Below are 15,133 nucleotides of genomic sequence, written 5' to 3'. Positions count from 1 at the left end.
CTCACAGTCTGGAGGCTAGAAGTCTGAGATCAAGGTGTCCATACAGCCTTATTCCCTCTGGAGGCTCTAAGAGAGAATCCTCCCCTACCTCTTCCAGCTTCTGGGGGCTGTCAGCGTTCTTTGGTCTCCTTGGCTTGTGGCTTCATCACTCCAGTCTTTGCCTCTGTCTTCACATAGCCTTCTCCTCTGTGTCTGTGAATCTCCTCTGCTTCCCTCATATAAGGATACCTCGTCATTGGCTTTCGAGTCTACCCAGACAATCCAGGATATCTCCTTATCTCCAGATCTTTAACTTAATTACATCTGCAAAGACCATTTCTCCCAAATAAGGTAACTATCACAGTTCCAAAAATTAGGTTCCAGAGATTAGGGTGTAGACTTATCTTTGGGGGACCACCATGCAACCCACTATACCACCTAAATCCTTTTAGAGAGCTGACCAACTAATTCACAACCATGTGAGTCCAAGTATTACTCCTTCCAGAGCTATCTGTGTTATAAATATATTAATCTAAAAGAAAAGGACAATAATTAATTCAAAAGGAAAAATAATCACTAATAGTGGTATTTCAGGCACTATCAAGGAACTGTTTCTTTTCATCAATTTCTCCTCAGAAAGTGCCCCAGAAGACTCCTCACTCCCACTTCTCACTGTATAGTTTTATATCATACACTCATGCCTAAACTAATCACAGGCAAGGGGCATGCCTGATACTTCCTGGGATTGGCTTAGAGCCTTAGACTGATCAGGAACTCACCCCTGGGGCTGGAGAAGTGGGGAGGACCCAGCCTGTGAGAAAAACATAACCTTGCACCAATAGCAGAACAAAACAACCTCAACGAGGAAGTAGGGTTGCTGGTTGGCAATTGGAAGGTAACCTCCAACATCCACACTCCCTGTGAGCTGACCCTCTTCTGACAAGCTGTAGAGCTGGCCCTGCACAATGCTCTACCACATGAAACATACCTAGCTGGGGGCACTTGGCTGGATGATTCAAAAAAGCATTTGGCACTTCTGCATGTGCTGTCCTGAAACTTCTGAAGTGCAGGAGGCTATGGGAGAAGGCATTTGATTGAATTTCAACTGGCTTTTTTTTTTCCCCCAATATTCTTTCAGAACAGACTTACATTGTCATCAGGCAAATAATCAAGCATGTCCCCTCTATTTTTTAAAAGATGGAGGTTTTCAAAGGAACAGGAAAAAAAGCTCTTTTCAGAACTCAGAATATCTCCTTAGAAAAATGATTGGCTATTCAGATATGGGTTGAAAACAGGTTGGCAAGAATTTAGAGGAAGAAAGAGCAAGATATCTGCATTTAAATCAGCCTGGAGACTGCAGGGAACTCAACCATATCTAAATTCAGCCTGATTTTGAGCCTGTGACCTGCAGGTAAAGGGTACACCTTCTCCCTTCAGAGGAAAAGTCAAAATGGCAGTCTTCACGGAGCAGTCCCTGCCCTTGAGTTAGCCAGGACCCCACCTCTCACTTGCTCTACACCAGTGGGGCTTATATTTACATTTAATACTATACCAGTTATACCCTATGAGATACTGCCTTGAGTATTCTGTTCCTGTTAGTGTTCTTGTCTTTCAAGTTCCATCAAAGCACAAAGTAGACTCAGCATCTTACTAAGCAGCTCTGATGACAGCCTCAGTTTGGGCAGTGGTACTCTGGGAGAAAAGCAATTGCCCCCAGTATGCAGTTGTACTGCCATGCAAGGTATCCCCTCTTCCTCATGCCATTATGCCAGTGACCTCAAACCAACAGCCTACCAGCATGTCTGTCCTACAAGAAGTTTTCAATTTTCAAGTTAGTTGCCTACATTGAAAATGTCAAAAATAAAAGAAGGTAGTGTGTTGGATCTGAGTATTTATTCTGTCCTTCCCAACCTTTCCTCTCCTTCCAGGACTCTAGTTACATATATACCAGGCTGCTTAAAGTTGTTCCACACCTTAGTTGACTACCTTTTCATTAAAAAGGATTTTTTTCTCTCTCTCTGTTACATTTTGGATCATTTCTATTGATATGTCTTCAGATTCACTCAACCTTTTCTTCTGCAATGTCTGATTTGCCATTAACCGCATCTGATGTATTCTTCTCAGATTTGTATCTCTAGATGTTTGACTGGGGTCTTTTTAATAGTCTCTCTCTATTTAACCTTTTGAACATATGGTATTCATTTATAATAACCATTTTAACGTCTTTGCTAATTCTGACATCTCTGCCAGTTTCAATTGATTCATTTTTCTCCTTACCATAGGACATATTTTCTTGCTTCTTTGCATACCTGGTCATTTTTGATTGGATGTGAGACACTGTGAATTTTAAGTTGTTGTACAACGGGTATTTGTGTTTTCCCTTAAGTATTCTTAAGCTTTGCTCTGGGGCATAGCTATGTTATTTGGAAATAGCTCGATTCCTTTGAGTCTTATTTTTTAATTGTTAGGCAGAGACGGTGCAGCGCTGAGTCTAGGGCTAACTGTTCCTGACTAATAGGGCGAGGCCTTTCTAAGCACTCGATCTGAGGCACTGTGCATGATGAGCTTTCTCACTCTGGCTGGTGGGAAGAGGCAGCTTTCCTAGCACCAGGCACTACTCCCTCTAATCCTTTCAGGAGGTTCTTTCCCAGGCGAGTGGTTTCCCCACGAACACTAATCCTCACACTAATCAGGGCCCGAATTCTGAGCAGCCCCTCTGTGTAGTTCTCACCTCTCCAGTACTGTCATTCATACCAGCTCTAGCCACTGTGCTCTCCCCAGACAGTCAGCCCCACCTCCTCAGCTCAGCAGTCCACCAGGCTCTGCATTCCCCTCATTGCACTATGGCCTGGAAATTCTCTCAAGGCTTCAGGCTGGGTCAGTCACAGGGCTTACCTGGTTTGTTCCCCAGTTCAGAGGGATCACTGTTCATTGCTGCCTGACACCCAGCATCTTGAAAAAAAAAAAATCACTGCTTCGTGTATTTTGTCCTTTTATTGATTGTTATTGTTACTGCTACTACTGTTCCTACGTAAAAAGTGAATAGCGGAACTCATGTTGCAGTAAATGGTAAATTGCCCCCCTCCCCCAGCTCTGCCTTCTGCCACCCTCCCCACCGAGCTGTTGAATTTTCAAGCTCTGGCACATGCAAACACAGACTGTGTGGACGTCACCAGAGGAAAACGTGAGAAACATTGACCACTTCTCCATTCTTGTTAGAGAAAAACCGCAAAGACAAGCTCCATGCTGGGCTGGCAAGGTCAGTTCTTACACTGGCAGGTGCCCTGGTTCCCACGAGACGAGGGAGTCCGTGTGGAAACTTAAAAGAATTGAGCGGTGTGTGTGTCAATCCTGCGCTGAGGGACAGGGGGCAGGAGGCCGTGACCAGCCAGGGTGGCAAGGGCCTGGACCTGGCCTGCGGTTCCGGGTCTGCCGCCCGCCAACTCTGGGGCTTAGTGAGGCAGGTGGTTTGACACCGTATCAGTCTCAGTTTCTTCTCTGAGAGACAGAGGAAAATGACTACTTTACAGCCATTGGGGGCTCCAGTTCAGTCAAATAGCTGGAAAAGCCAACCACAGCTGCAAGCGGAAGCTGGTTAGCCACATGATTTGTTCCCTTATTATTTATATTTGTATTCGAGTTCCCTGAATTTTTCCTGCAGCCCTCTATCTTAATGTAGGAAAGAGCTGGGTATGGGGGTGGGGGAACCCCAGACTTGGTCTCAGGGCCATCCTCAGTGGGGTCCTGGGTCCAGAGCCAATCCCTTTGTGTGCCTGGACGTAAACCCCACTATGCAGGAGCCACCTGGTTAAAATGCCCTAAGGGTAACCTTGAGGGTGCCGTCAGCGCTAGAGATAAAAAGCGTACAAACAAAGCGTTCCTCAGGGAGTGAGTATATAAAGGAATTTCCTGAGACCTACTCAGTGTCAGGTACTGCGCCATCTGTAACACAAGGCCCATGGTTATCCTGTAAGGCAGTTGTTACAAACCCCCTGCATTTGACTTAACCAGGGGCCCACTGAGAGGTAGGGAGTTTGCCCAAGATCCTAGAACTAAGTCCCTGAGCTTCCCACCTGGCCTCCACCCTGCACTGCACTGTCCTGAAGTCCCAGGCCAGCCTGTCCAGAGCACTCAGGTGACAGTGCTGGGGTTCCAATGAGAACCACTGGTCAGCTAAGCACTAGCTAAGGATATTTTCTTCCTTTCGTTCTTTTCATTTAACAAACCTTGATTGAAAGCCTCGCCTTGCCCTGGACCTAGGAATACCCCAGGGAATCTGACACAGTCCCTGAATCAGGGAGTTTGCAGGGTAATGGGAAAGACCACAGGTAGACCCGGGTTTTATGTGGCCTGAAGCTTAAACAATGTGAAAAGCCCTCTTTAGGAAAAAGAATACGAAATTAGGAATATAAAATTAGGAACAGGGCCTTGGAAGGAGCAAGGGAGGGGCCCTAAAATTTAGGCCATATTAGCTTTGCTGTAGTTCTGCCTTTGGAGGAAACCAACAGGTAGACTAGTACTCAGGGCTGATGGGGGAGCATTTCACTTGGAAGAAATGCCATCTAAGCTGAGCCAAACAGGATGAGGGGTGCAGGGCTCTGGTCAGGAAAAGGAGCTGGCATGGTTTTCAGGGAGTGAGGAGGAAAATACCCTTTCTCCTTCCTTCACTAGACTCCAGGCACCGGGACCCTCCCACCATGCAGGGCCCTGAGTGACCACACCCTCGAGGTTAAAGGGACCTAGTCCTGGGCAGGGCTTCCCTGATTTTTCCAAGCTCTCTGGGAAATGTCAAGTCCCAGAAGAGGGCTTCCAATGCTTGGTTCCTGCACCCCACCTACACAGGCCGGCATCAGCTGGACCTGGCTTGGCTCTCCTGGTTAGCTTGTTTGCATCTGCAAGAATAAAACAATCCAGAAAAGCTCCCTTTGTTAGAAGTTAACAACAGAAGTGCAACAGGTTCAGGGAAAGAAAAGACAGGGGAGGGGAAAGGAGAGAAGTGGACAAAGGTTGACTTTTAAAAGAAAATCCTTCAGTGAGATAAGAACTTGAGCGGCAGCTACCCTCACGCAGAGGGGGGTGAAGTGAGCGCCCACCCTACCCCCAAGAAAAGCAATGAGCAGAGTGCCAGGAGCTCTAAGTTCCTCAGACGGCAAAGGTCGTGTTCTGAGCATCTGTTTTGCCGCTTGGTGCGGCCCAGTGCAGTGCCTGCTGGACCAGGTGCAACGTACCCCAACCAGCCCTCCTTCATTAATGTCCTCACCGCCCAGGCCAGGTGGGCGGCAGCAGCTGAGGCGGGGTGGGACGGCCTGCTCTCCTGTCTGGGCCAGTGTCTCCACGCAACCCGCCCACTGGAGCAGCAGCCTTTGCCTTGCAGGGCAATGAGGCCTCCTTGGAGACTTAGTTTCCAGGGAACTTGTAGAACAGCCACCCACTAGTGCCCTGATCAGACACAGATAAATGGGGTAAGGGTGAGCATGGGAGGGAGGCCCTGTCTAGGGAACCAGGTGCTGCTCTGGGCTCTCATCCTGTGCACTTGAGTCCCTTACCTTCTCTGAGTCCCAGTGACCCTCATCTGTAAAATGGAGATAATGATATTTGCCCTGAACTTGTGGTTGAGAAGGGAGTAATCAAAGAGGGATAGATATAAAAGCTTCCTTGAAAGTTCAAAGTACAGAATAGTATTACATCTGAAGTTGGTGCCTTGTAAGTCACTCACCATCCGACACTTCCACCCGACGCTGCACTGCAGCATCTCCGAGTTCACCTGGAGGAAAGGAAGACCTTGATCAAGTTCACTTGCAGGGATTGAGAGTGGATCCTCCCCCCAGGAAACAATAGGCGATGTCTCCCACCACACCACAATTGGCACCAAAGATGAGAGCACCTTGGCCGGTTAATGGGCAAGGAGAGGGAGGAGCTGGAAGACGACTGTAGCCCAGCACACTGCTCTTTCTCCTGTTTCATCACCTTTATGTTTGCCCACACCTGCACCTGCATCTCTTTCCACAACTGTAGAGTCTTTCTGGCTCTTTTTAACACATAAGATAGGGAAAGAATGAGGCAAAAGAAGACTGGATCAAGTTTGCACTGAGGGTTAGCTAACCCACATAGATCGTCCTAATCTCCAGCACTGGGGGAAAGGACCAAGTGGGAGACATAGCTCTCTGCTCACCAAAACGCTGTGCTCTTCTCTTCCTCCTGGCACTTGACTAGACTGTTTCCCAGCCTCCCTTGCAGTTACATGTGGCCATGTAAGTAAGTCATAGCTACTGGGATGTGGGTAACCTGGCCCATAAATACCTTTCAGGCTCCAAAATCCTTCATGATCTTTTCTCTTTCTCGATGTGTTCGTTGGCTACAACCCCCATAGTTAATTAAAAAAAAAAAAACAGCATAGTATTTTGATAGAGCAGGTGCTCGCTGACTACATCTGTCCCCTGCTTCTGATGGGCATATGGATAAAGCCAATGGCCCCTTGCCATGTGGTCTGCTCCTTAACCTATCCCCTCAGCTTGTTCAGTAATCCTACTGCTCCTAGCGTTTGGAGCCCCAGTCCGTGGACTCGAGGTAGTAGAGGCGGTCAGGGCGCCGGAAGAACTGGGCTGGGCACACTCGCGTCCGCCAGAGGGCGCTGTCGGTTCGCGGAGCCGGGCACGGTGTCTGCAGGCCCTGAGGTGCCACCGCGACGCCGCCCAGACGCCCGGTGACTTCATCACTACAATCCCTGGTTACCATGGAGTGAGCGAGCCACCTTTCGCCAAGGCGCTCATCTATGCAAGGAAGGGAGAGGCTAACAAGATTTGTGACACTCTTCTTATTTCAAAGTGCCATCCTTGTGACGAACATTTAGAGCACAAAGTTGTACCTATGACGTCCACGATACTAGAGAGCAAGTATGGAGATGGGTATCACTGCGTCTCCAAATTTAAAGACCTTTCAGAGAAGTGGCAGAGTTAAGCCAGGTACCAATAACGAGGTACAGGCTGTAAGAAGAAGGGAGTAGGACACGGGGGGGTGGGGGGAGTTCAGGGAGGAGGACGCATAGCTTCAGCCAGGAGAATGAGGAGCGGCCCGTGGAGCACTGGGGCCTTAAATGAGAGAAGGATTTGCCACCCTGCATCACATACTGGTTGCAACAGAACCAGCGCGTTTGACCAGCTCTGATTTTACATTTGTTATACCTGAATGCTCGTTATTGGTGACGAAAGGCAATGTTCCCTGCCCTGGAACACCAGTTCCTTGATCCTGAAAAGTAAATGAGAAGTAGAAATGGATTAGCCAAATGTCCAGAACGTGTTAGAGATCTATAACCTAATCTGAGCAGTCAGATCAGTCATTCTGCTAACTGATAAAAATTCCACAGGGAGCTTTGGGGAACAGCTGTTACACTTGGTGCAGGTGTCATAAAACCATTCGCTGAGAATACATCTGATTGGCATTAGGAGAGAAGCTGTTAAAAATAGAGAAAGTGAGGAACAATAAAGTCCTTTTGTTTTCATGATAAGTGTTACCAAAACAACTTCAGGAAGAACTCTACCAAATCTTAGTCCCTCAAGAATTATTGTAATTCTATAGTAATTTATTTGACCAAGGCTAGTTAAATTTGGAACCAATATCTTAAAACAAACTTGGACTTCAGATTTACAGATATTTTGTTTCTGAGGAATTAAAATGGAATTGGAGTTACTATCATTACATGGCATTGTGTTGGTTCCAGCATGACATTATAGAAAAAACAGTGAATTTAAACTAGGAAGTCCAAGCATTGGTTTTTGACCTCTAAACAGTGCTTTGGTTATTTATTTTTTTAAAAAAATTTCTTGTGTGGCAAGTCAGTTAACTTCTCTAGGACTGAGTTTCCTCATTTACTAAAGGAATTTACTAAGAATAAAGACTATAGACCAGGTGGTCTCTCACATCCTACAGAGTGTAACACACAAGTCTTCGTTCTGCTGGGTCCAAATGCCTCCTTAGTGCTGATTTGGTTCTGAAGTCCCTGGAAGGATGTGCAGGGCCTGTGAGGTGAGACGTATTGAGGGAAGGGGAAAAGGAGCTTGGGTAGTTGCTACTCTGATGTCGGCAGGATTCTCCAGCCATTGGAAGTCTTCTGTATGCAGTGGCCCAGGGCCACTGGGGGTCCAACTGTCCCACTCTGTATTGTGATCCTTGCTCTCCCTAAATTACTATAGCACTATCTGACTGTGCCATTTAGCTCCCATTTACTATGTGTTTATACCTTGAGTTGTCTCTATGCACCAATTGTCTGAAGACAGGGTCTAGGGCAGTCTTCAGTGCTATTTGCCAGATATTCCAGGCTCCACACCTCTGAGGATGGGAGAACTTCCCAGCCCCCGCCTGTCTGGGGGATGGAGGCTACAGTGACCAGTTCTAGCCAACAACTAGTGAGTGGCAGTGATGGTTAGCACTTCTGGTGGGCTATTTAATTGCCTGAGTAAGACTTTCTAGAGGTTCCTTTGCTCTCTTCCTGTGACCAGGTATGTTCCAGGTAGTGGCTTTTCTGTTGGCCTGCATGCAGGAGTGAGAATGATGCTAACGTGGAAGCAGAGCTCCCAGCCCACCCTGCCATGGACTTTCAGCAGTGTGAGAAGAGATTCTATTATTGTTATACCTTGGGATTTGGGGACTGTTTATTACAGCAGCATGAACTGGCCCATCCCAACTAACAGAGGGTCATTATGTGTCATCATTTTTGTTTCCCCAGTGCCCCAGAGGACATGGCACTCAATTTCAACTGCTAAATAAATGAATGACTGCCTGAATTCATCTTCCTGTCTCCTCTGCTGGTGTAGGACTCATCCATGTATCTATTTGCCCTCCTAAGAGCACCTACCCCTGAATGTAGCAGGTACTCAGTAAAGATCGATGGATTAATTTAGGGACTTAAAAGTCCCAAGATACAGCCCAACATCAGAGCCAAAGAAGATGTGGTATGTGGTATTATTTTCCATATGGTGCCTGAGAGAGTGGGGCTCAGGGTCAAGGGAACTGAGGAGGGAGGGGCACCAGGCCATCTCCTGCCCGTTTCTATCTTTAGGCTCTATAGGCTTACCACTGATCCCTCTATCCCTTTGCAGGTCTCTGCGTCACTGCAATAGAGTTCAGAGCAGAGATAGGATCCAAATAAGCAGACATGGCAGGCCAGACTGGGCCAGCAACAAGAGAGTGGGCCCAGGGTTGGGGCAGAAGCAGGGCTGAAACTCAGGGGAGGTGGGGCGGCTAGGCCAGGGCAGGGCCAACAGAACCCTGCAAGGTTTTTGTGTTGTCATGTTGCTGCATATTCCCTCCTTGGGCTCAGGTGGTTGAATTCTGCCCCACGGAGCATGTGTGGAATGTATAACAGACCCTGACCAGGCAGACCTTTGCAGAAGTCATTAACATTCTGTAAATGGCAACAGTTAGCAGAGCACCAAGGCCATGAATATTAATGTGCTAGTCTAAGGTTCTGGTGCCCTCCCTCCTTCCTCTTACTGAGCTGAACAATATCCACAGACTGTAGCATTTCTGATCAGGTGGAATGTAAATCATCTTCAGATCTGGATCTTCCGTCTCTCTGACATCCTGTTTTGGGGTGTGTCTTTTACAGAGAAATTGGAGAGAAAAATATCCATCCCTGAAAGATTGCTTTTTTTAAAGTTTTAACTACTGCTGTGCTGCTTTTCCACATTAGAAGGATCAGGGTCTCTTGAGGAAGAAGTTCAGGCTTCATTGTCAGGCTCTATGAGGCCTTAATTATCGAGTGCAACCTACCTCACCTCCTCTTCCTGCCTCCCACATGCCAGGTACACCTGGGCCCTAATTCATCTCAACCAGCCATGCTCTCCCCTTCCATGCTCTGCACATTCTGTCCCCATTGCCTCCAATGCCCTTTCCTCTCCTCTTGGCCTCTGAAGGAATTCCTATGAAAAAGCCTAGGCCTGCTGGGTGATGCCTCCTTAGGCAACTCCAGGCAAAGGGCTGATGCCTCTGTGCACTGGGAGAGGCTGGTGCAGCCCTCCCTCTGCTGCTTATCATACTGCCCTGGCGCCTCTTTGTCTATCAGTCTTTTTCCCCCCATGAGCCTTCATTTTAAGAGAGGGTCACCATCGTGATCATCTTGTTAAATTCTTCTATAATTTTTCTCCCATTCCTCTTCCCTCTCCCAAAGATCACAAGACAACTAGGCCATAGCTGGGGTCCTAAGCGTGTTTTATACAGTCCTGTCTTTCAGGACCATATAGGGGGCCAAGAGATGGATGAAGTCCACAATAATTATTGATTGGAATTTTAGTCTCACATTTTATAATCCCTGCAAGGGCTTGTCTTCCCTTTCACCTGAAATCTGGAGCAGAGGGTCGTTTAGCCCCATGGTCCCCCCAGGTAAATTTAAGGGTTTTTCCTCTAAACAGGCTCACAACTGGAATCTCCATGGTACCCCTGGTGGACACAGATTTTTATTCAGCAAAATTTGAGATCAGGATGGTGAGAGATTTATTTAGAAATAAGGATGTAATAAGGGCAGGGAATTAGCAATGTTTGGTAGGTTGACTACTGACATTCTCCTTGTTTATTTAAATATTCTTAGAATGCAAAACAAAGTTTGTTTGGCCAAGTCTTTAGTTACCCCATCTTCCTCCACCCCCAGACAGAAAGACTTGTAATTGAAAGGAGAGGTCATACTGGAATTGGTCACACCTGAGGATTGCAGTCTGATTATTCACATGGTGTAACAGTCTGCTAAGAGGCAGATGCTGCCTTCCTGTAAACTTGCCCAGGTCTGTTGGAAATTTGTAGGTTATTGCTTTTAAGAATGCCTAGTCACTGAGATGGCAACAGACTCTATCTAATATATTTGGGGTACCAGCCTAGGGAGCTGGGGGGAATATAATATGCAAAAAAGTTCAAGTTTAGTGTGTCTTTAGTTCTAAATATTTCCTATTGAACACAAGAAAGAGGAGGGATGTTGACCAATGGCTTTCGATCCTTGTCCTTTGTTCACAGGACTTACCCAGATAAAGAATAGAGAGATTGTATGAAACCCTCAAGAATCCCTGACTTCATGAAATCATTGCCTTTCTCGACTTCCCCACAGGGCTGGGGTGAGGCAAGTGAAGCACATAGCCTAGGTACAAAATTTCAAGGGTGCCAATACACTCAGCAATACAAATAATATTTTAATGCAAAAAAATTTTTATGCAAAATTTGAATAGTATGTCCATCCTGGAAGTCTACATTCATTTTGATTTTTAAAAAAATATTGCATTAAAATATTAATTCTCCTGGTGGCTGAGTTTGTTGGTAGCCCATCAATTTTGCGTCTGTCAAGCATCTCACTCATATCTCTCTAGCTCTGCTGCTGCTTCCAAATGTATTTTCAGAAGATCCAGCCCTACATGCCATTGTCCCCCATCACAAACATAGAAACATGTTTAATAGGAATAGAATGGTGGAAGTAAGGAGCAAAGAGGAAAAAGTCCTGATCATCAAAGTAAAAATTAAACAGCAACGAGATATTCCACATGTGCTTTGTCAAACTGACAAGAGTATAAATATGCCTCCAGCTGGTAGGAGTGGCCCTGGAAGACATAACTTTTATATCATATATCTGTCTATCTTTATTTATTAAACTATCTTAGATTTTATATCCTGACTTTTTATATGTGAACAGTCCCAATTGCCCCTAAGACAGCATGCCTGCATTCTCTCTACCCTGCTGCTTCATCCAACAGGGCGGGCTTGGAGAACTTGTAAGCTAGGGGAGAGAGCAGTGGCTGCAGGCCTTAGGAGAGGATCTGTCATAGACACCTGGAGACTTTTCTGATCATTTTTGCAACCTGTGTTCTGCTTTTGGTATCCTGTTGTTCCGGGGGACTGCCTCCTTCCTGGCCTTTAAGCTTTTTTAAACCTTTAAGTCACAGGCAATGATAACCTTTTTCCACTGAGAAAAAGTGCTCGAGAGGTGGGTTTTAAATTTTGGCCGACACTAACCAGACTCGAAAGATGAACACTCAGCTTACCACGATTCCTACAAACTCCGTGACTAGACTTGGCACAGGGGTGAAGGCCGAGGTTTTCTTTTTCCATTTGCATAACTCTCTGGCTCACAGGTTGCGGAGATGACCCCTTCCCAGCGCTGTCCTGCTGCCGTTCCAGCTAGGGCCGCGCCTTGGACCTCCGCGCTCTCCAGCCCGCCCTCCCAGGTTCGCGTCCCCAGGCGCGGGGCCGTCCCTTGCCCGGCCGCCCTCCCCGGCCGCGGCTCCCGGCGGAGGAAATTCTTCCCCAGCAGCCCAGGGCTCGCCTCACGTGATCAGCCGCCGCCGCGGCTTCCAGCGAGAGTTTAAAGGTTACGGAGGAAATTAGCACGGACACCGCCGCTCGCCCCCCTGCCCCGGAGGACGCGCCCCGTTTTCGCGCAGCTCGGAAGGCCGCTGTCAGCGCTATGATTAGACCCCTGTCCCCCAAAAGGGCACAGGCAAGGTCCAGACTAAGTATGAAGTCACTTTGTAAGAAATAAACACACAAACCGAGCCAGGGTGCTACTAAGCCTTCACTTGTCAACAAGTTCCTGCAGCCCGATAAGTTCAGTAAGACCCCAAAAGGGAGAATGCCGCCAAAGAAAGGGAAGAGAGAATAAATGTTTTAAAGCTCACACCGAGCCTTGCACACCCCTCCCTTTCCCCCTTCCCCCATCACCACGGAGCAAAGCGTCTCCGGACAGAATGACAGACAGACTGGCCAATACTCCGCAGGCTGCCCTGGCCTGCCGCGGTCCGAGTAGGGGTGGGCCCAGGGGAGGGTCCTGAGTCCCCTCCGGCTGCACGACCCCAGCCACTCCCCGACCCCTGGCTCGAAAAGGCAATGTTGGCCGCAGAGCCCGGAGAGATGCGCGGCCCTTTGGACTCCCCACGGAGACCACAGACCAGGTATCAGCCGGCCGGCTCGCATCCCCGCCCCCAAGGCCGCCACTCCCCGGGGTCCCGCGTGGGGTCCCCGCCCCCACTCCCCCGCCCGCCGCCTCGACCGGGGCAGGCTGGCCCGCTCTCGATCGTCCTCTCCTCGGTTCACTTTTCCCGTATTGCTCCCCCAACTGGCAAAACTTTCTATTTCCCCAAACACAGGAGCGCGCGCGCGCGCGCGCGCGCATACACACACACACACACACACACACATACACACACACTGACGTCTTTTGCGCATTTCCTGCATTAGAGGGAGGGAGACTCGCTCGCACACCGACGGAGGGAGAAGACACCGAAGGGGAGAGCGGGCGGGCTGGCGGGCAGAGAGCGAGCCGCAGCCGAGAGCCCGGACGCGGGGAGCGCCGCAGGCGGGCGCCGGCGCCCGGGAGGTGGGGCCGCGCCGAGTCGCAGTCCCGGCCCCTCCGCCGCGCTGCGCACTGCCCAGTGCCGGCCTGCGCCCCGAGCCGGAGCGGCGGCCACCCCGACTCCCGAGCCCGCGCGGGTGTGAGATTCCGGGCTCCTGGCGCCTCCCGATCGCCAACTGCCGCGCGGCGCGGCTTCGCTCAAGAGGAGTGGCCAGGCTGGCCGAGTGGCTTGAGGATTTTTAAAAATTTGGCTCCGAGGAGGACCATTTCCTCTCGACATGCATCCCTCCGGATAGACTGCACATCCCTCGGTCCATCCCCCGCCCCGCGCGGTCAGAGGCAGGCGCTGGGTGTGCGAAGCGGATCCGGGTTGAAATCTGCGCCCTGGGTTCTCGTCCCCGCCCCGTCCCACCGCCCCCTCCCCCTCCCGGAGTCGAAATTTCCCGGGGATTATGTTTCCGAAAGGTAGGTAAGCTCCGGGCGCGGCGCCCGCTTCCCCGCAGCCGGGACCGGGAGAGCTAGCGAGACAGCCCCCGCGACTTGCAGCGGAGCCGACAGCTCGTCTCCTCTTCTGGATGTGCCGCTGGTGGTAGGGGGGGAGAGACTTGCTCCAAACACGGACGTCCCCCAGCTCTCCCCCCCTCCCTGTTTTCCGTTAGGAACCCGGCGAGGAAATACATGCACTGGCTGAGAATCGCCCGCGCCAGGGCGCAGCGCTACAAGGTGTAGGGAGAGTGTGGGGTGGGGCTAGAGGGGACCCACGAGTCCCCGTGGCTCGGAGCGCCGCGGCGTCGGTTCTTCGTTTCTGCCCTCGGGGCGGACGGAGTGACCCCGGCCCCCACTCCCCTCCCCGACCATGGTAGTGTTCAATGGCCTTCTTAAGATCAAAATCTGCGAGGCCGTGAGCTTGAAGCCCACAGCCTGGTCGCTGCGCCATGCGGTGGGACCCCGGCCGCAGACTTTCCTTCTCGACCCCTACATCGCCCTCAATGTGGACGACTCGCGCATCGGCCAAACAGCTACCAAGCAGAAGACCAACAGCCCGGCCTGGCACGACGAGTTCGTCACCGATGTGTGCAACGGGCGCAAGATCGAGCTGGCCGTCTTCCACGATGCCCCCATCGGCTACGACGACTTCGTGGCCAACTGCACCATCCAGTTTGAGGAGCTGCTGCAGAACGGGAGCCGCCACTTTGAGGATTGGGTGAGTCGAGCGTCTCCCGGTCCAGGAGCCTGGCTGTGGGGTCTCAGGGGAAGACTCGCGGCCTTGGCTTTGGTCGTGGAGCGCGGGGACTTACTGCCCTCTGGGAGGTGTGTGTGTATATGACTCAGTTCCCTTGGGGAAGCACTCTCCACTTCGTAGCTGAGGAGAAGTAGGCATTGGGGCAAGGAAGATGAGACTTGGAAAGACAGTACGGCCCTCTGCCCCCTCCAGACAGGGGGTGCTACGAGGAGTTCGCTAGCTGGGCGCCCGGAGCCGCGGGTGCTGAAGGTTGGCGGAGAACCCAGCGCCTCCCCCAGGCGCGTGGTGGGCCGGCCGTGTGTGATTGTGTGTGGGTGGGCGCCTCCGTCCTTGGAGAGGCACGTGGAACCCTAGGCTGAAGGCTTCTTTCACGTCCTGCTTTGTCCTGCGTAGCCGAGTGAGGAGCTGTTTTATTTTTTACCTCCGGGAGGAAGCTAGCTCCATTTCTGTTCTGTTGCGAGGTGGTTAGCCCATCTTCTGACATACAGGGAGAAAAATGCCTTCTTCTCTAGCCCCCTCCGGGGTCCCAGAGACATCAGCCGAGCTTATTGCGCCAGATGCATTGCCCATCCTTCCAGAGCGAGTATTGT

The 15,133-nt window shown here is 50.1% G+C and overlaps 1 protein-coding gene and 1 long non-coding RNA gene across 6 annotated transcripts in view; both read left to right on the top strand.

The window, feature by feature from the left end:
* The window catches only part of LOC140685707 (uncharacterized), a 35,193-nt gene extending 22,689 nt beyond the window's left edge, over positions 1–12,504 (top strand). The window contains exons 3-5 of one of the 5 annotated variants that reach the window (XR_012059056.1): positions 8,475–8,580; positions 8,702–8,927; positions 10,978–11,079. This is a non-coding gene — a long non-coding RNA (uncharacterized lncRNA). Of the gene's footprint in view, positions 1–6,727; positions 6,956–8,474; positions 8,928–10,977; positions 11,080–12,083 lie in introns of those variants that run through there. The other 4 variants (XR_012059058.1, XR_012059057.1, XR_012059055.1 and 1 more) reach the window with 4 other exon arrangements.
* Positions 12,505–13,735: 1,231 nt separating this feature from the next.
* Positions 13,736–15,133, top strand: part of PRKCE (protein kinase C epsilon) — a 472,021-nt gene continuing 470,623 nt past the window's right edge. The window contains exon 1 of the mRNA XM_006216450.4: positions 13,736–14,504. Within this exon, the coding sequence (XP_006216512.1) occupies positions 14,157–14,504 (348 nt within the window). The 5' untranslated portion in view covers positions 13,736–14,156. The remainder of the gene's footprint in view (positions 14,505–15,133) is intronic.

Source organism: Vicugna pacos, chromosome 15, assembly GCF_048564905.1.
Source record: "Vicugna pacos chromosome 15, VicPac4, whole genome shotgun sequence".
NCBI lineage: Eukaryota > Metazoa > Chordata > Mammalia > Artiodactyla > Camelidae > Vicugna > Vicugna pacos.
This window is presented reverse-complemented; position numbering and strand designations above follow the sequence as displayed.